The following is a 20,231-nucleotide window of genomic DNA, read 5'->3' on the forward strand; positions in this document are numbered from 1 at the left end:
TGTAACTCTGCTGTCATCATTAGGTGAATATGGTATACCAAATATTTATGCTTCTATATAATTCAGATCACAGAAAATAAATATCACTTTTATGTGTTTTATTTTCTTTGGAGAAGGAAGTGGAGGAGAGTGTGAGTCATAGTGGAAGAATAAAATCTATTTCTCTTCTGACAAAAGCTGCTTGTTTTGTCAGAGAAGGATCCTAGCATTAACTTCAGTTTGCTGATAAGCTCTGGAGCCTGACTGGCTTCAAAAGGAAGTGATGGCCTGCCAGTCCCCAGTCTGTACCTGTCTGCTGACCCATGGCCAGAAGCCAAATCATATTTCTTACTCCTGCTGGGCATAAGATAATCAGTGTTCCTAGCAGGGTCTGAATGCAGGCTGCTGGTGCACCCTTGCAAAGATTTCTGGTGAGTAGAATTTTGACCCTTTGCACCGTAACAAATCCTGCCAGCTGCAGCCTAACTTCTGAGCATAGGGCTGGTCTGAGGAATCTGGGGAGGTTAACATGAATATATATTAGTGTATGACCAATACTATTTGCCTGCTTTAAAAAAATACACCCCAACATATTTTCTCTTATGATCAGATTCAGAGGGTTCTCTTCTTAGGCAGCTGAGACGGTAATAGGAGCTCCTGCGGAGGTAGTCAGTGGATGATTCCTCCTTTTTACTCCTTGCTGTCCCCTTCAGAATGTAGAAGAGATAGAAAAGATACAGAGTCCAATGATTTTCTGCTCCCAAGAGATAGTGAAGGGGATCAGGAACTGTCACTCCCTGTCCAACCATCCTGAGGTAGGAAAAGATTGTTTACAAGGGAGAAGTGATCTTCATGTTGTTTTCATGTTGCTTTCTTTACAACTACCAACCTCAAAACATTTGTTTCCCCTGCCCATGGCAGGAGGGGGTGGGCTAGATGATCTTTAGAAGTTCCTTCCAACCCAAGCTATTCTATGGTTCTATGATTCTGTGATTTTCCTAGACAGGTACTCGCTCATATGAAGGTGCTAAAGCCTGAGAGGTGACAATGTTTTATGTATGTCCTGGTGAAAAGAAGACTATATTTTAAAATGTGTGTGTATATCATTCCTAATAGAACTTCATAAGATAAGAAAGTATCTGTCATTTTTGTGAAAGAATTTTCGTGTGTGTTTCTTGCCACAAAGGAGTTACTGCCAAGGCTAGACAAACATTACAGATGTCCTACCTACATAAACTGCAAACCAAAACTCTGTTTTCCAGATGTTATGTTGCTCTTTTCTGAGTGGATATATCATAGAATTTATTCAAAAGAGTAACCACCTAAGTGTCTGTAGATTAATGTAGAAGACTGGATTAGAGATTTAGGAACCAAAGGTCTATATTGTGAGACTTGTGGCCATCATCTTTTTGAAGGACCAAATAGTAGCCTTGACTTCTGTAACAAGAACCAGGGACACTCTGAGATGTTTAAGAGAGGAGTCAAGCTTGCTATCCCAGTAAAGAGATTATATTTTTTGTTTTTTAGTTTTCCATGATATTTTCAAAATGAAAAGTCCTTAGAGGTTCTTCTGTATTAAATTATGAACATTATAAGATGGATGATCTCTGAAATTCCACTTCCCTCAATACTATGGAGGATGAAAAAGAAATAATCCACACAGGGCATACAGGTTAGCTCTTCTGGGTACATTGTGTGCAAAGTAGCAGTAGCAAAGTTATGTCTTAGTTTGTGAGACAATAATACAGCAAAAGTAGGATGTTACTTTTCTGGCGAAATGTAACAGACACTATGTACATTTTTAAAAGAAAAAATTCTTTCTTTCAGAAAAAAATTTCTTAGCTGTTATTTTGATAAAGTGAATTCAGCTAATAGTGAAAGAAGTAACAGAACACTGAATTCTAAATTCCACCTCCAGTTATTAGCATTATAGCCTTCTCATTTCTAGAGCTGAGATTCCTATATATCATTTCTGTAGAGATTTATGAATGTGCTACTATTTCCTGTTCAAGACTATTAAAGATGGTGTTAATAGCTATTCCTGGTTCTTTGTGTCAAAAGACCTTGCTTTCAGTATTTAATAATTTTCCTATTGCTACCCAGTATGGCTGGCAGTTTTAATGTCAGACATATTTATTTGACAAAAAACTTGAATAAACTGTGTCTAAGCAATTTTTGCTGCTTCTATGAATGAGATTAAGGGTCAAATGCATTGTTTTGCCCCATTGTTATTAAAAAATGTGCTGACATCTTTATGCTTAAGAGCAAGGTCTTGAAATGTGGTAGAAGTGTGGTAGATTTTCCCAATGTTTCCAAATTATAAGACTCCCAAAAATTTCTTTGTGTGTTAGACTGGTGAGGCTTGTTACTGGTCAGCAACTTGAGCTTGCAGGGCTTCTCTGCACTGAACATACTCCATTGTCTGACTGCTGAGTTTAGTCTGTGCTGTACTCTGTGGTGCTGCCACTTTGTTTGACATGAAGAAATAAAAAGCAGAGCCTGACTTGAATTTGAGGAAAAATGAATGGAGAGGAGGAGGGCAAAAGCTCAAGTGGCTGCAGATAGGGAGGGTTCTTCATAAGATCCCTCCTTCTTTCAGTCTATAAGATGTAGGGTGCTATGGGGACAGATGAAGATTGTCTATCAGCCACAGTCCTCATCAGTGATCAGGATCCATGCCACATGTGTTGCAGACGTGGGGAAGTTTGGGAAGTATGTGTTGCTTCAGACAATGAATTTGTTATTATGAGAGTATCAGAAGGTATGTACATAAGATAAGACGTGGTTGCATAGGAGACCTTTATTCCTGATATTGTTCCCTAGCTTTGTGGAGATTAGCCTGCAAAAACTCAGACACTGTAGTGTCTAATGTAAGTATTCATAATATGTACTTTGTGTGTCAGTGTTCTACATCGTGGAACAATAGGAAAAAAAGCCTAAAGGAGGAGGGATTGACTGCTTGCCTCCAGGCCATGTCAGCTCAAACCTGTAGCAACCTCGGTGGATATTTGTTTCAGCTGTTATAAAAAAGTCCAAGCGATGCAAAGTCTCCAATTTTCTTAAACATTTTATTTATATTATTATTTATTCTTAGTATTTAAAAGCTTGTTCCAGTGTCTGAAGTACAGGTTTCCTGCTGCAGCTGCTTCAGGTCCTGTCCACAGAGTACATAACAGGTTGTTTCTTTCCTCTTGCAACGCACTTACGTATTTGTGCACTTTTATCATGTTTGCTCCCATGTTATGCAAATCAAATAATTATTATTTATCCACTTAAGTTGTGTTTTTTTAAAAGTTTTTTCTTTGGTTTTGATCTCTCCAGTTGGTCTAGATCCTTCTTGAAGTCCAATGCTCAATACTGGAATCCATATTTCAGCAGAGGCCTACTAATGACTTGTATAAAAAGGAATATTTCACAACTTATATCACTTTGCCTGTAAATATTTTTGGTGCAATTTCAGCAAAATCACCAAAATATTTTTAAGTGGCCTCTATCCTTTTTTTAATGTAAAACTGTATTCATTGAAATGCTGCATGCTCTGACAAAGACTTTTTGCTTCATCTGAATTATCTTTTTTTTATGATTAACAAGTAAAATGAACATTTTCCTAATATTAAAATTACCTTTGAGGCAAAGAAAACAAAATAAAGTTTATAATGCATAGATCAAAAACTAAACTAAAGAACAACCTAGAGAATTGTTGATATCATTTATGTCTTTCTTTTTTCTCACAGAAAACCTAAACCTTTCCACAAAAATATGATTTCTTTGGACTAAGTGGTTTATCAAATAAACAATAAATATTGAACTTAAACAAATAGCATTACACATGCACAAAATTAATCTTCACATTCTGACCAGTGTAGACCAATTGGGATTGGTGTGCACTGGTCAGAATGTGAAGATTTTTCTAGAGTTAATTTTTCTGGGATAGAACATTTATATATGTATTTGCCTTTTAATGTTAGCTGTATCCCCTTGATTTAGCACAGCCATTACAGCCTCAGCGTTCGTCAAACCAGTGCAGAAGGCATCCTCACCCCTTGCCTTTGGAATCAGCCTGAAAGAACACATCTGCAAGTGCAGAGCAAAGGGGCTTATCTTCTCCTTCAATCGAGCTTTCAGGCTTTGAGGTTGGAGAAGGACAAAATCAAAGTGGTAAAATATCCACACACAGGTTTGTCAAGGAAGGGGTTAAAAAAGTGGAATCTTTGTGACTGTAAAGGGCTGAATTGTCTTCCTGACACCAGCAGGGGTTGCTGTCACTAGTTCGTGGTTGTCACATTCCTGTTATGCTTGACCTTGGAAAGGCTTGACAACATAGTCTGGATTTGATTAAGGGAATTTCATGTTTTTCCTTTGCTAGAGTCACCCCCCACCTCGACAAACATTTAAAAATGTTAAGGAGTAAAAAAAAAAAAGTTTGGAAAGCAAACATTTTCCCAAAAGAAATTTATAGTTCAAATTTACACCAAGTTCACACTAACTGGAGCAGTCCGGGTATCCAGTCAGGCTTTGAGAGCTCTTTGTAAACCATTAGTCACTTCCCTGGAAGAGGCAGCTTTTTATAGGCAGCAGAATAAAACAGACACAGATGTGTAAGTAATATTAGAGGCTTTCACATGTACCTGCCTTTTTTTCTCAGTCATACAAAAGAAAAAAGAGTGATTATAGAAAGAAAATCATTGAAGCCTTGGACTTGAACAGCTACCATGGAGATTCGTTTAATGAAAATAAAATATCTTGTGTTGTGTTTTTTTCTGGTTGTGAGAATTTATATAATGAACATGGAGGTTCTTTTAATTTTATCACATTGGGTTCTTTGTATTCTACAGGACTGTGATCATGCCAGCTGCCAATGAGTTTGATCCAGAAATTGTCCTGGTGTCAGCAGGATTCGATGCTGTGGAAGGCCACGACCCTCCGCTGGGCGGGTACAAAGTCACAGCTAAATGTAGGTATTGCCATTGGCACATGTTTCTGAGTTTGTATTTTTTCTAGTTAGGAACCTTATTATATAAGTCCAGTTCACATCTGTGTTTCTGTTTTGTGAGATGACAGCTGTGTCACTGAGGGCAGGGACTGTCCAGCAGTTAATACCTAGGGATGCCTGGAGAGCTGCACTGCTTGCCCAGATCATGGACAAGGTGGAAACAAACATATTAGAGTTCCTGGCTCACTCCCTTATGTTCCTCTTGGCATTTTTGTCTTGATTTTCTAAAGTAAAACTTTTCTGGCATTCAAATAACATTTTAGATGTTTCATGCTTTTCAATAGGCCCCAATTTCCAAATGCTGGAGTAAGTTACTTCTCTTTAAATATATATTGGAGATTTTAGACTTTGGATGCCTAAATCCAATCTCATATTGCTCTTTTGTTATTGTAATCTTTTCAGCTCCGTGGCATTAATTCTGAATTACATCAGTGTTTATGAAGGCCAAATTTTTCTAAAAGACTACTCTGCTGGCTCTCAATATTTGGATGTCCATTTCAATCTTTCAAAATGTGTGCTTATGGCAGAGATTTAATACTTTCTGAAAGACAGGTCTGCCTGACACATCTCATTTGTAACACTCCAAAATCCCTAGATCTTACCAGACATTGTGGCCAAACTGATTCTGGGATGTTAAGCAAGGCTGGCTGATGTAGTAACTCTCTGTACAGAATTTGCATTGTAATATTGCTTTATATCAATTGCTTTACATGGGGCAACACAAAATGGTTTCCTAATGCAATGCTGTGAATAATTTTCTTCAGTATATCTACTTTTATTCAGTATATTCAGTCTATAATATCACTTCAACAGCTATTAAATATGGACTTCTGCTGCTAATGGCAAATGCCTTGGGAAAGTCTGGAGAAGCCAATGAGACTTAATGGTGTTTAAAACACTGCAGAAATGGACTCCAGTTCAGAGGATTTTGTCCTTCTAACCTCTGCCTTTTGTTACAGATCAATAGACCAAAGCTGTTGTATACCTCAGGAGGTTCAGGGTAGATGTAGATATGCATATTTTTTATTACAATTTTCACTGCATGCTAAACAGGCTTCCCTAAATACCAATGAAAATGATGGAGGAACAGTGTGAGTGGTCATAGGGGTGTGCTGTGACAAGGGAGAATGCAGAGAGCAGTGCAGGGGTCCACCCAAAGATGCTTACACAGGTGCTAATGCACAAATGGGCTGGAAATGGAATATCCCTCTGGCTACAAGTTAGACATGTTGAGTTTTAGCATAGCTCTTCAGCTTAATGCAGGAGTTGCAGTGGAGAGGAAAGAAACATAGCAGGCAGTATGCATGTTTGAGTATAATTTCCCTGTGTATTTTGATTTTCAATAAAACATTTTGCAGGAAGAGGTGAGCAATTTACTCACTGTTTTTTTCCATGAGTGGTTTCTGGTCAGAGGCACCATCCCATGATCTTGTGTGGCAAGGAGGTGAACTTTCAGCTGATACTAAATTAGATATTTTGTTGAGAACCATTGTATGACTATCTGTATTTAGCTGCTGAGAAGGTATTCTATGTGTCCCTTAAGGATACAAGATGCTTTGGCATATATAATATTCTGTATTCTGGCATAGCAACTCCAACAATCTAACTAGAAATTGCATCAAAGAAAAGCTGTCTGACATTAAAATTAGTGTTAATTTTCATTCATGAATTAATTAACTCTTCATATATTTTTTTAAGTAATCTTTCATAACTTTTTTTAAGTAACCTTAATACATTTTCTAATATAAGAAGCTGCACACTACTTCTGCATATGTGTCTGTAAGCAAAAAAAGGTGATTTTTTGCTTACAGACAAAAACCCCCCAAAAAACAGTGTAGGTGGCTCTTGTTTAAATTAAAAGAAAAGCCTAGATAGACTCAGATAATGATCATGCACCTGAGGGATGAATAAAGCCCTTTTTACAGAGCCAAAGGAATTTATTATTTCCCCAAAACAAAATTCTCCACATTCCACCATTCTATTTTAGAACATAACATACTATATGTGGTATGTAGGAAAATGAACATTCTATTAAAAAAAAAGTCCAAAGAGAAACTTTCATATTGAACATTAAAATGGATACTTGTGCAAAGTTTTAATATAATTGGTTTGTAATAATTAGAAATTGTGCATTAACAAGTAAAGCTGAACCTGTAAATATTCTTACTTTATAAATCTTTACCACTTTGTGTGCACTTAATACATTCAATTTTCTGATTTCTATGTTTTAATACAAGCTTTACAAATTAGAGAGAGATTGAGATCAAAGGAGAGAAGATAGATTCTTAGCAACTAACCTTGCTCTTAAAGAGCATTTAGAAGCCACTAGATACTTGGTAATGAATTTTTTTATGTCTTTCCATCAGAGTACAATCTAAGAGAAAAAATTAAAATTTATTAACTAATCAATTGTCCCAAGTTATAAAGTAAAAATCATTGGATGAAGATAGTAGATTGAACTAATTTCAGCCTTGGAGTAACCATGTAGCAGACAATTACATTCAACAAAAATGATCTGGTAATGAATCTGCACAGTTTGAGAAATGCAAACCGTAATCTGCTTTAACCCGGAATTTTAATTTTTTTCTATATTATCATACAATCTTATTTACTGAGGACTTTCCATTTCTAATTAGTAAAGAAACATATCAGCAACAAAATAATCATATATGTATATATTTGCAGCTGATTTTAAATCTGTGAGTCTGTTGTGCATGTCAGAATTTATCACAGTGAATTTATCACAGAATTTATCACAACTCCTCTAGAAGGCTGTAGAGTGGAATCTGGCCAGCTGAGATCAGTGATGATAGCAGAGCTTGGTGATATCTCACTTCCTAATTTATCTCTAGTTGTATTAAGTAATGAAATCACTAATGGTCCATTAAAAAAAAAGAGATCTGGTTTAAAAAAAGATTGGAAAGGAAGTTTGAATCTTTCCTATCTTATTGCACTTTTCAGATCACTTTCCCTATTTTTACAAAGTGTCTTTGCAATTCCTCTTTATCTGTTGATTAGTTTTCACTAAACTAAGCAATATTTACTAATATTTTACCTGTCTGTGAAACAGATTTGTTTGATGCAATGTAGAATTGAGAATGAATATTAAGTAAAACATTTGTTTCGACCACAACTTTGAGGATTTCACAGGCACATTTTTCTTTATGTTAGCTCTTTGTGCCAATCCTCTCTCTTAATGAAGTGCTATGATTTCAAAAGGTGCTTGTATAATACACCTACATACACATACACATCTTGAAATATATACTCAACCCATGTGCATAAACTTTTTGATGGATTTTATATTATTTTAAGAACAAAAAGGGCTTCAAAGATTTGATGTGACTGGTGGCATATGGCAGAACTTGTTGCTGCTGGGAAGTTCTCAGTCCTTTGGTACAAGCTACATTCCTAATATCTTAGTAAGGAAAGGCAAGCTTTATTGACAACACTGATGAAAGGCCACCTAGCATAATTAGAAACAGGTACGCTTTTGCATTCACAATCGCTTTGCCCTGAAGAAGGTCTTCCTCCCTCAAAAGGGTTTGTGTCAGAAAAGGACCTTGTTTTTCCAAATAAAAATTTCTGTCTGCTAAAAATATTATCTTTACTCACAGACACTGCCTTGCCTGTGGCATTATGCTATGGGAACAGCATCAAGTTTAAAATCAAAAAGCGAAGAGAAGAAAGTGAGGCAAAGATCATGTTAAACTGCCCTGGTAGTCCTCTTGGCCCAGGGTCTTGCACCAGTTAAAGGTGCCAACTCTTGCTCAGGAGCTTCTCTAATACCTGGTATGTTCTGTCAGGAATATTCAGGCAACTTATCTTAGATTTTGCTTTCTGTGCCCCTTCTGTAATGACTCAAGTTTAAACTCATTAGCTGAAATAGAGGAATGTCTTTTGCAGTGTCCATCTTCAGTACTCGCATGGCTCTGTCCCTGTTGCTTGGCTAAGTGGTTCCCCAAGATGTAAGGTGAAGGTGGGTGTAGCAACTGGAACTCTCATACACAGATTTATGCAGAGTAACTATTGAAGTGTTTGGGACCTCTTTGTTTAGATCAGAGACTGTAAAAGTCCTTTGATTTTATTGTAAAATATAATCAGGTGAGAGAAAAACATCTCCGTTCCTGATTTGTCCAATGGTTTCTTTTTATTATTAGAATCTTTTTTTCAATAAGATAACACAAAATATCAGCACCATACAACATGTATTATCAAAATATATTTTTATCAAATTCACTTTTTTACTGGAGTAATAGAAGTTGTATTGACAATAAAATATAAGAAAAATAATGGTAGAAGAAGGGAATAAAGGAACTTTATATTTAGAATAGTAAGGATATGCTTAAAGAGTAGGAATATACTCTTCCCTATTATCCTGATGATCCTTAGATAGAACTACTGAAGATAGAACTGATACATTTTGTGCTTTATTTTACAGCTAATTTTTACATTTTATGCTAAAACATATAGTATTATCACACAATTTGAATTTTGTGTAGTGAATAAGTCTGAAGAAGATCTGTCAGATCCTATCATAAATTTGCAAGTTGTTAGATCTTGTAAGAAATTTAGCTCTGCTGGCTGAAGATGTCCATGTAACATTATCCTGAGGTGAAGTACTTTATTTTATAGAACAGTCCTTAGAATAATTCTTGCACTAAAGCCACTGAGATCACTTTACTGTTCAAGTAAATATTCTACATAATTGCTCATTAAATTGTGACCATTCCATAAAAAGAATAAAGTAAATAGAGAAGTGTCAAGCAAGAATTAAGACCTTTTTCAAGGTACTTAACTTCCTGAAGCACTTCATTTGTTAAGGGCTGTGATGATTTACTAGAGTTTTCCTGTTGTTTTACTCTCCTATTCCAAAGATGCTATTTGACACCAGAGTGCAAAATAGAATCAGCAATTAGCAGTAGGAAAGGATCCACTGTGGGCATTTAAAGAGTAAATGATATTTTGTCTGCTGGAATATTTTTCTTCTGTTATGCCAAATTTGTAATGAAAAGTTGATCCAGTGCCTAGAATATAATTGATTCTATCTAAGCTGATTTGCAACTTTTAATGTTTTTATTTGAGAAAATTGCAATAACTCCCTTAACCTATCAAAACCTGCATTATGTTGTAATACACTCCATTCAAGTGGGACCAATGAAAAAAGTGCTGAAGTTACTAGCAGTTTCCCTTCTCATGAGCCCTGGTTATTTCCAAAAGATATGTCAGCATAAGTGGTAGATATTAATGTGTAAGAAAGACTGCTGACTTACACATTGCCAACAGCTCTTCTGTGAGGAATCTCTTATGGCTGGAACTGATACTTTGCAGGACACAAGAGCAACCAGGTTGAACTTGGGGGCCTGTTGATTTCCTGTTGCTTTGGCCTTCACATTTCAGTTCCAATTCCCACTGGGAGTAATGAGTTTTGATAAAAAGATCTCTGAATGTAACATGAAATGCTATAAAAAGATAAAACACCTAGCATCTTGGCATAAGCAAATTCAGAAGCAATGGGCAGAGTTGTAATGAAGAGATGACATTGCTGAAACAAATGATCTAGCATGGTGTACCAGCTGTCACTGGAAGGCTTTAAAGGAGACTTATAAATAGCTGGCATCCTTGCAATTAGGTATGCCATAGCACACTCAGAAGGCTTCACCAAAGGCTTCATGCAGGAGTTTATGTTCCATGACTCATCTTTTTCTTGAGCCTTCACAACTGTCCTACTGTATCTTGGAATTCTCAGTTTCCCACTGGGTTTTGTGCATAGCATGTGGGTTAGAAATAGATCAAAGGCTAATGCTAGAACTACATATCACTGAATTCAAACGCAGAACTCCTCAGGGTCAAAGCCTGGTACTTCAGATATGTTTCAGGGATAGTTTCCCATGTGCCAGCTTCAGTATTTCTAAAACTTTCTATGTGACTATTCTGAGTATTTCAAGTACTTAAAAGGCTATATATGTTCATTGTTTTGGGGGTTTGTTTGTTTGTTTGTTTGTTTCCTGGAAGTACTTAGTTTCTAAAGGAGTCCCCAGATAATACTGTTACTCTCTACTGGACTTGAATAGCCTTGGACTGGCTGTGAGTTTTTTGGGTAGAATATCTTTGGGTAGGAACTTGACTTTCTTGTGATTGTCTGAAAGTCTTCTATGACTTTTGACTCCAATAAAGAGTGCTAACTGAGACTACTGGGGCTAATGTAATAGGTATACATTAAAGAAAAGCAGGAAAAAAGAGCTTCTGCAAATTGCCAAGTGACTAAAGAGAACAGTAGTAGCTTGGTAGATCTTTTAATACAGTTTGATTTTCTAAAAATAGCATTGCAGGCTTTTATAACACCATATCTAATCTCTTCACAAGTAAGAACGTCTTTTTGACTCAGCTATGAGAAGCTGTGATCTTGGTAAGTCTGGCACTGACTGCCTCTGACTGCAGTTTCATAGCTGGCATAGCTGCTCTGAGCAGCTCCTTGCTGTACAAAAGAGTGGTTGCACACCACTTCCCCTTCTGACTTGTCCATTGTTACCTTGAACCAGGTCAGCTTCTTGTCAATCTCTCTGTAAACACATGGAACATTAACTCATCAGCCCATCAGAAAGCAAAGTCAAAAAAGTGAAGAGACTGAAGCTGAATCAAATCATGGAAGGACCAATGTGTGCCAGAGGCAGCAGAGAAAGGAAGAGATTGCATAGGATAATTTATGGTAGCAATAAGCAGTTAAATTACTTCAGTTGCCACAGCTGCCTTCTTTTCTGAATTCTCTTGAGTTCAGAGATTTTTTTTTTTTTTACATAGTTTGGTTACCTTTCTGGTACTTGAGGTTATAGCATGATTATCCAGCAGGATAGATCCTTCAGCTTTTGACTCAGAGCTAACAGCATTGGAGATGGGTTGGAGCAATGATCATTGATAGTTCCTCACTGAGGAGTGTCCTCATTGGTATCAGGTATTTTCTTTCTGTCCATTTTGTCTCTTGGAAACTACATGATACCCAGTGCCTGGCAGCAAGAAAATGTAGCATCAAGACTTTGCTTCCACTTGCTCACTTCTGAAAGCAAAGTTTGGGTTTTCTCTAGGGTGATTTCTTGAATAAATGGTAGTTTGCTATGATCCAAAAGACATCAAAATAAATGACAAATTAATTGGTTACCAAGCCTTAGATATGATTATTTTCTATTTTTCCTGTTTTATAGGATTCACTACAAGAAGTAAAGCATTTTGGTTCCTTTTTCCTTGTAGCCCACAGCAGTCATTGCTCTATCATATCCTATGGTTTGGACATGGCTATTGGATTGCCCAGCCTCCTAAATTTTATGTTTATTTACTCCTTAGATTTGCTCTTGCAATACAGATATCGGTGATTTATTTGTCAGTGATGCCAGGATCTGATACATTAATGGCTTGTACACCACACTTACATGTATAAGTATGAAATGTGGAAAATTTCACAAATCCTGTTCTCTGATGAAGACTAGTCTGTTGGCTCCTGTGGAAGAGAGATTGGAGTTCACTGTATAAAATTAGTATCCCCTCTAGGACACAGCATAAAAAGGCAAATGTAAAGATATAAGAGGAAAAGTCCTTTTTTTAAAATTTAATTTAAAGAAGGGATTAGTACTTCAAAAAATTCAGAAAAATTCTGAGATTTGGTTAAAGAACTTGCTTTCACATACTGGCAAGTAAGCATATGTCAATGGCTTGGTCTATTGGCTTGAGCCATTAGAAAACTGAGTAATTCACCTCATTTACTGAGACTAGGGAAATCCTCGTCTTCAGACTTTGGGGCACGCATGTCTAACTGGACAATAAAACTCATCTGAAGGATTCAGAAGTCTTAGTACTGATTTTGTTATTGCCCAGTGTTTTCCATACTGTCTGGCTAACTGGTTTATCTTCAGAAAGGACTTACCTAAGCAGAAAGAGAATGAAATTAGAAATGTAAGTAAATAAATATTGATTTCACCTGCTTTTTCACTTTTACTTGACCTTTCTTTTTGCAAATGAGCCAGGAGAGATTTCCATTTCCATTCCCATTCCTGCATCTCAAAGAGAAGATCTGTCTGCTGGCTAGTTAACTAATTGGTACAAGTGAAAAACCACCTGTACAGCATGTTCAGCTATGCAGTGTCAATCCATCTGCAGAATGCATCAGGTATCCATCCATTCCTTTTATTCCTTGATTTAGGGCAGTTGCTGGGGACAGGGCAGAGGATAGATTACAATGGGAAAAAAAGACAATCTACAGAACCATTAAGAATTATTTTTCCTTTTTGGTCATCTTCCCTTATCTCTCCACCTACCTCTTGATGTTTTTTCTTTCATGCTACAGTAGCAACATTGGCTAATGACAATAACTTTTGTGAGGGATGCAAAAAAGGTGTAATTGGTCGTATCTTCTCTCAGTTTTGAAATTAAACTTACGAAATCTTTTTCCTTATTGAAACAAAGAGTCTGTAATTTAGTAGAAGAAAGGAAAGAACAAAGTATTTTTTTCATTTAGGCAGTATTAATCACATCAGATTACAATTTAAATAGGGCAAATTAAATATAAGTTTTTAGGGCCATTTTGAAAGCAATGGAGCCTGACACAGTGTTCAGCAACTTGCCTGTGCCTTTTACAGGATTGGATCCTGAGAGAACATTGTTGAAAGACATCTCCAAATGTGGATTTCTGCATAACAAAGTGTCTGATCTTTTATAGCATGGTTGCATTGGGAATTAGTCTTGTCTTTGGGAATTTGTAGTCTTTAGTAGAGGAGCGTGATTTATGTCTTAGAATTTAACCATTCTCTGTAATAAATAGAAATGTGCCACAAGTATTTACTTGGTTGCGCCATGGGAAAATTTTTAACATATTGTTCACAGCTTCAAAATGCTATAAAAGAAGGCATGTAATTTGAAGACCGACTATCCTTTGTGATTTCTAACCAATAGATTGATTAATATCTTTCAAAAGAGACAGCAGCCAAAATGTTTACATCTCATTAGGCAGAGAAGAAGAGAGCACACACAATTTTGATTATGAGCTTGGATGGTTCATTTCTTTGGGCTTCACATCCCCACTACTTAAGGCAGACTGTAACTTTAAGATGTTATCTCTTGCCTGCACAAATAAACAGCCAGTTATGCTTTTTATGGCGGGCAGTTCTCAAACCAACAGGGGATTAAATGATATTAGCTGCAGTTTGTGGTTCCCTGCTGAACTATCACGGGCTCCATGGATTCCTGTCCTGAATATTTCACAGAGCAAACACCTCTTATCTGAGGTGATATTCTCACACTGGCCTCTTGGCCATGGACTTCAAAAGCTGATCACAGGGAGGGCTTGAGAGGTAATAACACTTAATATAACAGTCTCTCCTGATAGGGATAGACAAGGTAAAGGTAAGGCGTCTCTGAAGTTTGCTCTTGTGTGTTTAGCCCCATGGGGTGATAAGGGGCCATCTGTTTTTTCAGTCTGCAAACTCATCTTTTTCACACTATCCCAGTATCAAGTGCACTTTAGGTCTGACTGGTATCAGCACCAGCAATTCTTCAGTAATCTGAAGAGATTTTCTTGGTATTTTTAGCTTTGATCCCAGAAATTGTCTTAGTTGCTGTTGTGTTGGGATATTTTACTCAAGCAAATACATAAAATAAAATTTAAAACATTATGTTCAAGGTATCATTGTGACAAAGAAAATAAGTTATTGAAATAGGTGCTATAAAAGGTACGTTAATTACTTGTGGTAAAGGGAAATTTTTGTGCTTAGCTATGTGATTAAACTCAAAACATTAATTCATGGTGGTAGTTTCAAAAAGTCACATAGCCACACCTTATTAATTGTTGAAATAGAATATCAGTACTACCAGTTCTAGAAGTTAAAAAACCACTGCTTCGGGCCTCAAAATTATTGTAAAAGTTAGTAAAATGCTACTCAGATTTGTTTTATTGTGGAGCTCTCAGAACCTCTTCCTTCATCATTTAAGCTTTTCCCTGCATCCATTTTTTATCAATGAAACATTCTAATTAAATTGCAATCTCCTGATTATAATAGCTTTATATGCAAACACTGAATACTATGAAGTCTGCAATAAAATGATGCAAGTTGCCAACACTGGCACATGAAAAAGAAACCCTAATTTTTTTTTCAGCGCTTTATTACCTTCATTTGTTGTTTTGTGGGGTGGGAGTGGTGGCTGTCTCTAAGGAAATTGTTCTTGCTTATACCAACTAATTGCCATAAAATTTCTGGAAATGCAAGAATGTAGATCCTAATCCCACAATTTTTTCCTCACTTTGAACAGTCCTGTTGATTGAGATTACCCCACAAACCTGATTAATATTTACTAAAATAAGTAATGTTGACAGGGACAGAGATTGTAAATATTATTATGCTCAAAAAATGCTAAAAACTCTTCAAAAACATATTATTTACATGAGAACGTCTATTTGAATGCTTATACTTTTATTTTAATACTTCCTGAAATCTTACAGGATTAAATTGAAAAGAAATGCAAATTGTTCTATTGTAAAATATGTCAATTTAAAGAGAATTTACTAATAACTTATTTGCTTCAGATTCATTCTTTTCTCCCCATCATCAATTATGATTCATGTACACTGAAATGGACTAAGGGAAAGATCTTGAAAAATCTTCTTTGGAAGAAGAAACTAAAATAAGATAACTGTCCAGAACAACAAAGTATTGTTAGTTAATAAAAATTCACTTACTTAGTATTTTCTGTTCATGATGGCAAATTAATCACATATTTGTTTCCTTTGATTCACAGTTTTATCCCTTTTTCTTAAATTCCTCTCAGTAAAAAAAAAAAGTTCTCTTTTTGATATCTGATATTACGTCCATTCAGAAGTAATTTGTTTGTGAGAGCTCTTTTCTAAATGTTTACTTACTTAAAACAGATTAGCGTTCTCTAGAAGCAAAATAAAGCAAAACAGTTGCATTTAATAGTGGAATGCGTCCTTAAATGTCTCAGTTTTAAGTGTGCTAGCTTTCAAAATTATTTTCCTAATATAATTAATTAACATCAGATATTAATTCAGTGATTTATTTATATGGAAACCAGATGACTGACATGTATTGCCATATACTTTATGTTTTTATTTATGATTGCAGCCAGGCATAATTTGTTTGTTCTTGTTCATCGTTTTTCTTCTTATTAATCAAAGTTGGTTAGCAAAGAATAACTTAAATTGCTTTGCATAATATTTTTATGCTGTCAAGAGAAATCACCAATTTGAAATTTGAGATATATATAAATCTCAGTAAAAATTTATATATCTTCCCCAGTTTCTTTTGTTTTTAAAATTTTCATATAATATATTTGTTTTTAAAATAAATATATTTGTTTTAAAATAAACAAACTGATATTTATTCCTGTTAAAGAGTTTAATTTATCCAAAACAGTGGAAAAAATTACAAAATATTTTTAATTGGCTTGAGTTTTTTTTCTTGTAGAGAAGAGGTATTGACTAAAACATCAAATCCAGTTATTATTATTTGTATCTATTTTTATTTTTATTAAAAAAGATAATATCTGTAGTCTCAGAAATCCTCTGTTTTCCCTGAAAGGTATAATAGCATCTTTTATGGTTTCTACAGGAACATCTTTGCAGTAAAATTGCTTTTCAATATGACTGGTCTGTGTCCTAACAAATTTACCAGGAATTTCTAGAAATTTTGTCAAGTTATCTTTGAAATAGTGGCATTAAATTAAATTAAGTGCAGTGTTTTGAAGCATGTTAGCACAGAAGTAAAAGTGGCAGAGTGGAACCCATTGTGTTGAAATTTACAAAGCAAGCAGATGAAAATAATTTTTCATTCACTTAAATATTTAAGAAAGCAGCATTCTTAAACCTGCATCAAATACTGGGGAAAACAGATAAGAAAATCCATTTATCAAGTGATGCAATGCTGTTTCAATATGGTAATTTAATTAACAAATGTGTTACATCAAAGTAATTAGTTTTCCAAATATAATTGTGATATTTATATCACCATGTGAGTAAAACATTATTTTTCTAGTGGTGTTAACTGCACCAATGGTAGCTATGTACAACATACATGAAGACAGTGCATATGTCCTGAACCGTGTAATTTTTTTCTTTTGTCTCTTTTTGGGTGCATCTATTCCCACACACAGTGGACACCTCTGGGATTTTCCCAGCATGCTTTTTGAAGAAAAACACTGAGGTCACAGAAGCTGAAGATCTTTAAGGGATCTTTAAGTAGTTTTCATCCACCAGGAGTTTTCTTCCAATTCACTGAGAATTGCTGAAGGTTTTCTTTTCGAAATCACATTACAAATTTGAAGATTGTATAAATGAACCCTATTTTTATAATGTTTTAGGTTACTGATAGGAGTAAAGAAGATTACTTTAAAAAACACTTAAAAGGGTCTGTGCAGTTTTAATGGCTTGAATGAAACAAAACACCAAACAGGATGTCCTTGTCCCCTTTGAACTTGAAGCATCACATTGACATGAAGCTACTGAATTCTCATTAGTTATGTGGTGCTGGAATCCCAGCAGCACTTAATGAAGTTAAGTTTTTATGTAGTGCTTTCAAAAAAGAATTGGAAATTGAGTCTGATCAAATTTAGTACTCTATTACAGACGTAATAAAGTTGGGAAATCAAGAGAAATGAAAGGAAGAAAAAAGAAAAGAAAAAGAAAAAGAAAAAGAAAAGAAAAGAACAAAAGAAAAAAGAAAAAAAAAAGAAAGAAAAAAGAAAAAGAAAAGAAAAGAAAAGAAAAGAAAAGAAAAGAAAAGAAAAGAAAAGAAAAGAAAAGAAAAGAAAAGAAAAGAAAAGAAAAGAAAAGAAAAGAAAAGAAAAGAAAAGAAAAGAGAAAAAGAAAAATCTGTAACATAAGAAGTGTCTTTCATTCAGACAAAATAATATTTTCCTTAATGTAATTTGCATTATATATCTAAAAGAAAGCAAAAGTAAGAAAGATACTATTCATTTGTATTTTTGCATAAAATTTTCTAAAATACTTTTAAATTATTTACCCGTTTTTTTTAAATTATGTTTCATTGTATTGGAAGAAAATTTTGTAATTATTTAATGGCTGTCTAACGAGGGTACTCACAGCATAAACACTTCAGCATGGTGTACACTGACCATCAGAACTTGTCAGACCTAAACTCAGCATTTTTATGAGAGAAAGTAGAAAAAAAAAATCTTCTATTCTAAGGTGGGGCATATACTTCAGGAAGCAACTGAGAGAATATATTTAGTTTAGTAAACAGTCAGCACTGTTCTAGATATATTTCATCTGAAAGACAATAGCAGTCTTTTGGCTTTGGCTGACTACTGACAATTAGAGCATCATAAACCAGATGTCAAACATTGTGTCTTGAGTAACTTTTTTCTTCAGAATTTGCCCATCCCTCTTGTCATCATGGCTCAACTACCTAATTTAGTCCACTGGATAACACTCAGTCCTTTCTCAGTACCTGTTTTTATTTTATTAAAACTAGTGAAAGAAAGAGAATCTGTAAAATATTTTTATTTCCTCTGAATGTTTCCTTAGCTTTTAAGAAAACTGATCCACAATTAGTAGACTCAGAAATAAACATAAAATGGAATAAGTTCAGCTGAAAAGCCCCTCATTACTACAGGAATATTTCCTGACCAATTTTATTATAATTATATTGGTATGTCACTGAACTCTTCCTTCTATGTTAGCTTCAGCTCAGTGACTTTTACCACTTACTGACTTTGGGAGATTGATCTGTGGAGATTTCATTCTTGAAACATGTCTCTTCAGATTTTATTTTCATTTGCTTCAGTTTATCTCTCTAAAGTAGGCAATAGTTTCCCTCTTTCACGTCTCATTTTTGAAGCAATATCGATATTTATGGCAGCACTGTTTAGACATACATCAACTGCTAATCTGAAAGAAAGGGCTTGAGAGCAGCAAATTAATTCGTGATGGAGGAGGACATTTTCCAGTGTTTCAGCCTGGAAAATCCCAGGTGTGAGGATGGGAAGGCTGGACATCAGACATCTGAGCTGGAATGATTCTTTTGACCAGGTTGTTTAACTTCTAAAACACTAGGACAAATGGTCAAATTCCCTTCTTTTCTAGGATATCTAAAAGCCACGCTGGTAAATGCATACCACTTACCAAGTTTTTGTCATGTTATTAGCAGAGAAGTGCCAGTATATTCAAGGGAAGAGGACACTGAACTAAAAGGGTGTTAGGAGAGATTGAACTAAGTAGGGAGCAGAGCTTTAAAGAGCAGATGATTTATGTCTTAGACAAAGAAAGGAAGGTGTACAGTGGGTTGGTAGGATAGCAAATATTTTGTGTAGTCTGAGGAAGTATCACTGGGTTTAATGGAGCAAATTTGGCATTGAAATTCTCTGTGTATACAATTATTTTCAACTTTTATGAAGCAGTGTCCTGGTTTGAAAAGAAAGTGAGTTTTTTGGGAAATTATACTAGATATTCATTCAAAACTAAACAGATTATTATTATTACAGGCTAATATAATTACATGTACTGTAAGTAGAGCAAACATAATTTCTATCTAATTTCCATGGTTTCTGTATAAAAATACCCCTGTTAGCTTGAAATTTGAATGATTGTTAGAAATATATTAGGTAGTGTTCTTATATAGAAAATACTTTCCAAATAATTTCCTAATAAGTATATAATTAGTATACTAATATTGTATGATAATATTAGCATTAAAACTTGCTTAAATAATACAAGGATTTGAAAGTAGGTCTCCATAATCTACAAAATCTCTACTAAGAGTAATTTTTATTGAGGCACTAACAGAAGCATAGATTACTTAACTAAAATGCATTCATCTTTAATTTCATATTTACCTGAGAAGCTTCTCACTGAGCATGCTGTATTCACAATGCATGACCTTGATAGATGAAAACATATTTTATCTTCCTGGGTGTAAATAGTCTTTTGGAGCCGTAAATGAGCTTTCTCTCTCAAAGTTTGGCTTTCTGACATTAAACATCTTATTAAGTCCAGATTTGTCCATGACAGGCAGTATAGAGAGGTGTTTAATCCCAAAAAGACCATCTTTTAAGAAAATTGCTGCAGCAGATCTTCTTGGGGATATTTCTCTCTTCCTACTGAATGGTAAATAGACTGGAGGAGTAGCAGAAACAAGACAGTTAACTTTTTCTTACTTAAAGGTAGGGAAGAAGAATCTTGATAAATATTAAAATCAAGGGGGTTTCCCCATCCCTTTTCAATATGTAGAAAGGTCATAAATTG

General features: G+C 35.0%; 1 protein-coding gene across 11 annotated transcripts in view; it reads left to right on the forward strand.

Annotated features, from left to right (window-relative positions):
• HDAC9 (histone deacetylase 9) overlaps nucleotides 1-20,231 on the forward strand; it is a 456,338-nt gene that overhangs the window by 391,006 nt on the left and 45,101 nt on the right. For all 11 annotated transcript variants that reach the window (XM_036399060.2, XM_036399107.2, XM_036399099.2 and 8 more), the window contains one exon: nucleotides 4,815-4,933. In XM_036399060.2, coding sequence (XP_036254953.1) covers nucleotides 4,815-4,933 — 119 coding nt within the window. The remainder of the gene's footprint in view (nucleotides 1-4,814; nucleotides 4,934-20,231) is intronic.

The sequence above is a fragment of the Molothrus ater genome, chromosome 1 (genome assembly GCF_012460135.2).
Source record: "Molothrus ater isolate BHLD 08-10-18 breed brown headed cowbird chromosome 1, BPBGC_Mater_1.1, whole genome shotgun sequence".
Lineage (NCBI taxonomy): Eukaryota > Metazoa > Chordata > Aves > Passeriformes > Icteridae > Molothrus > Molothrus ater.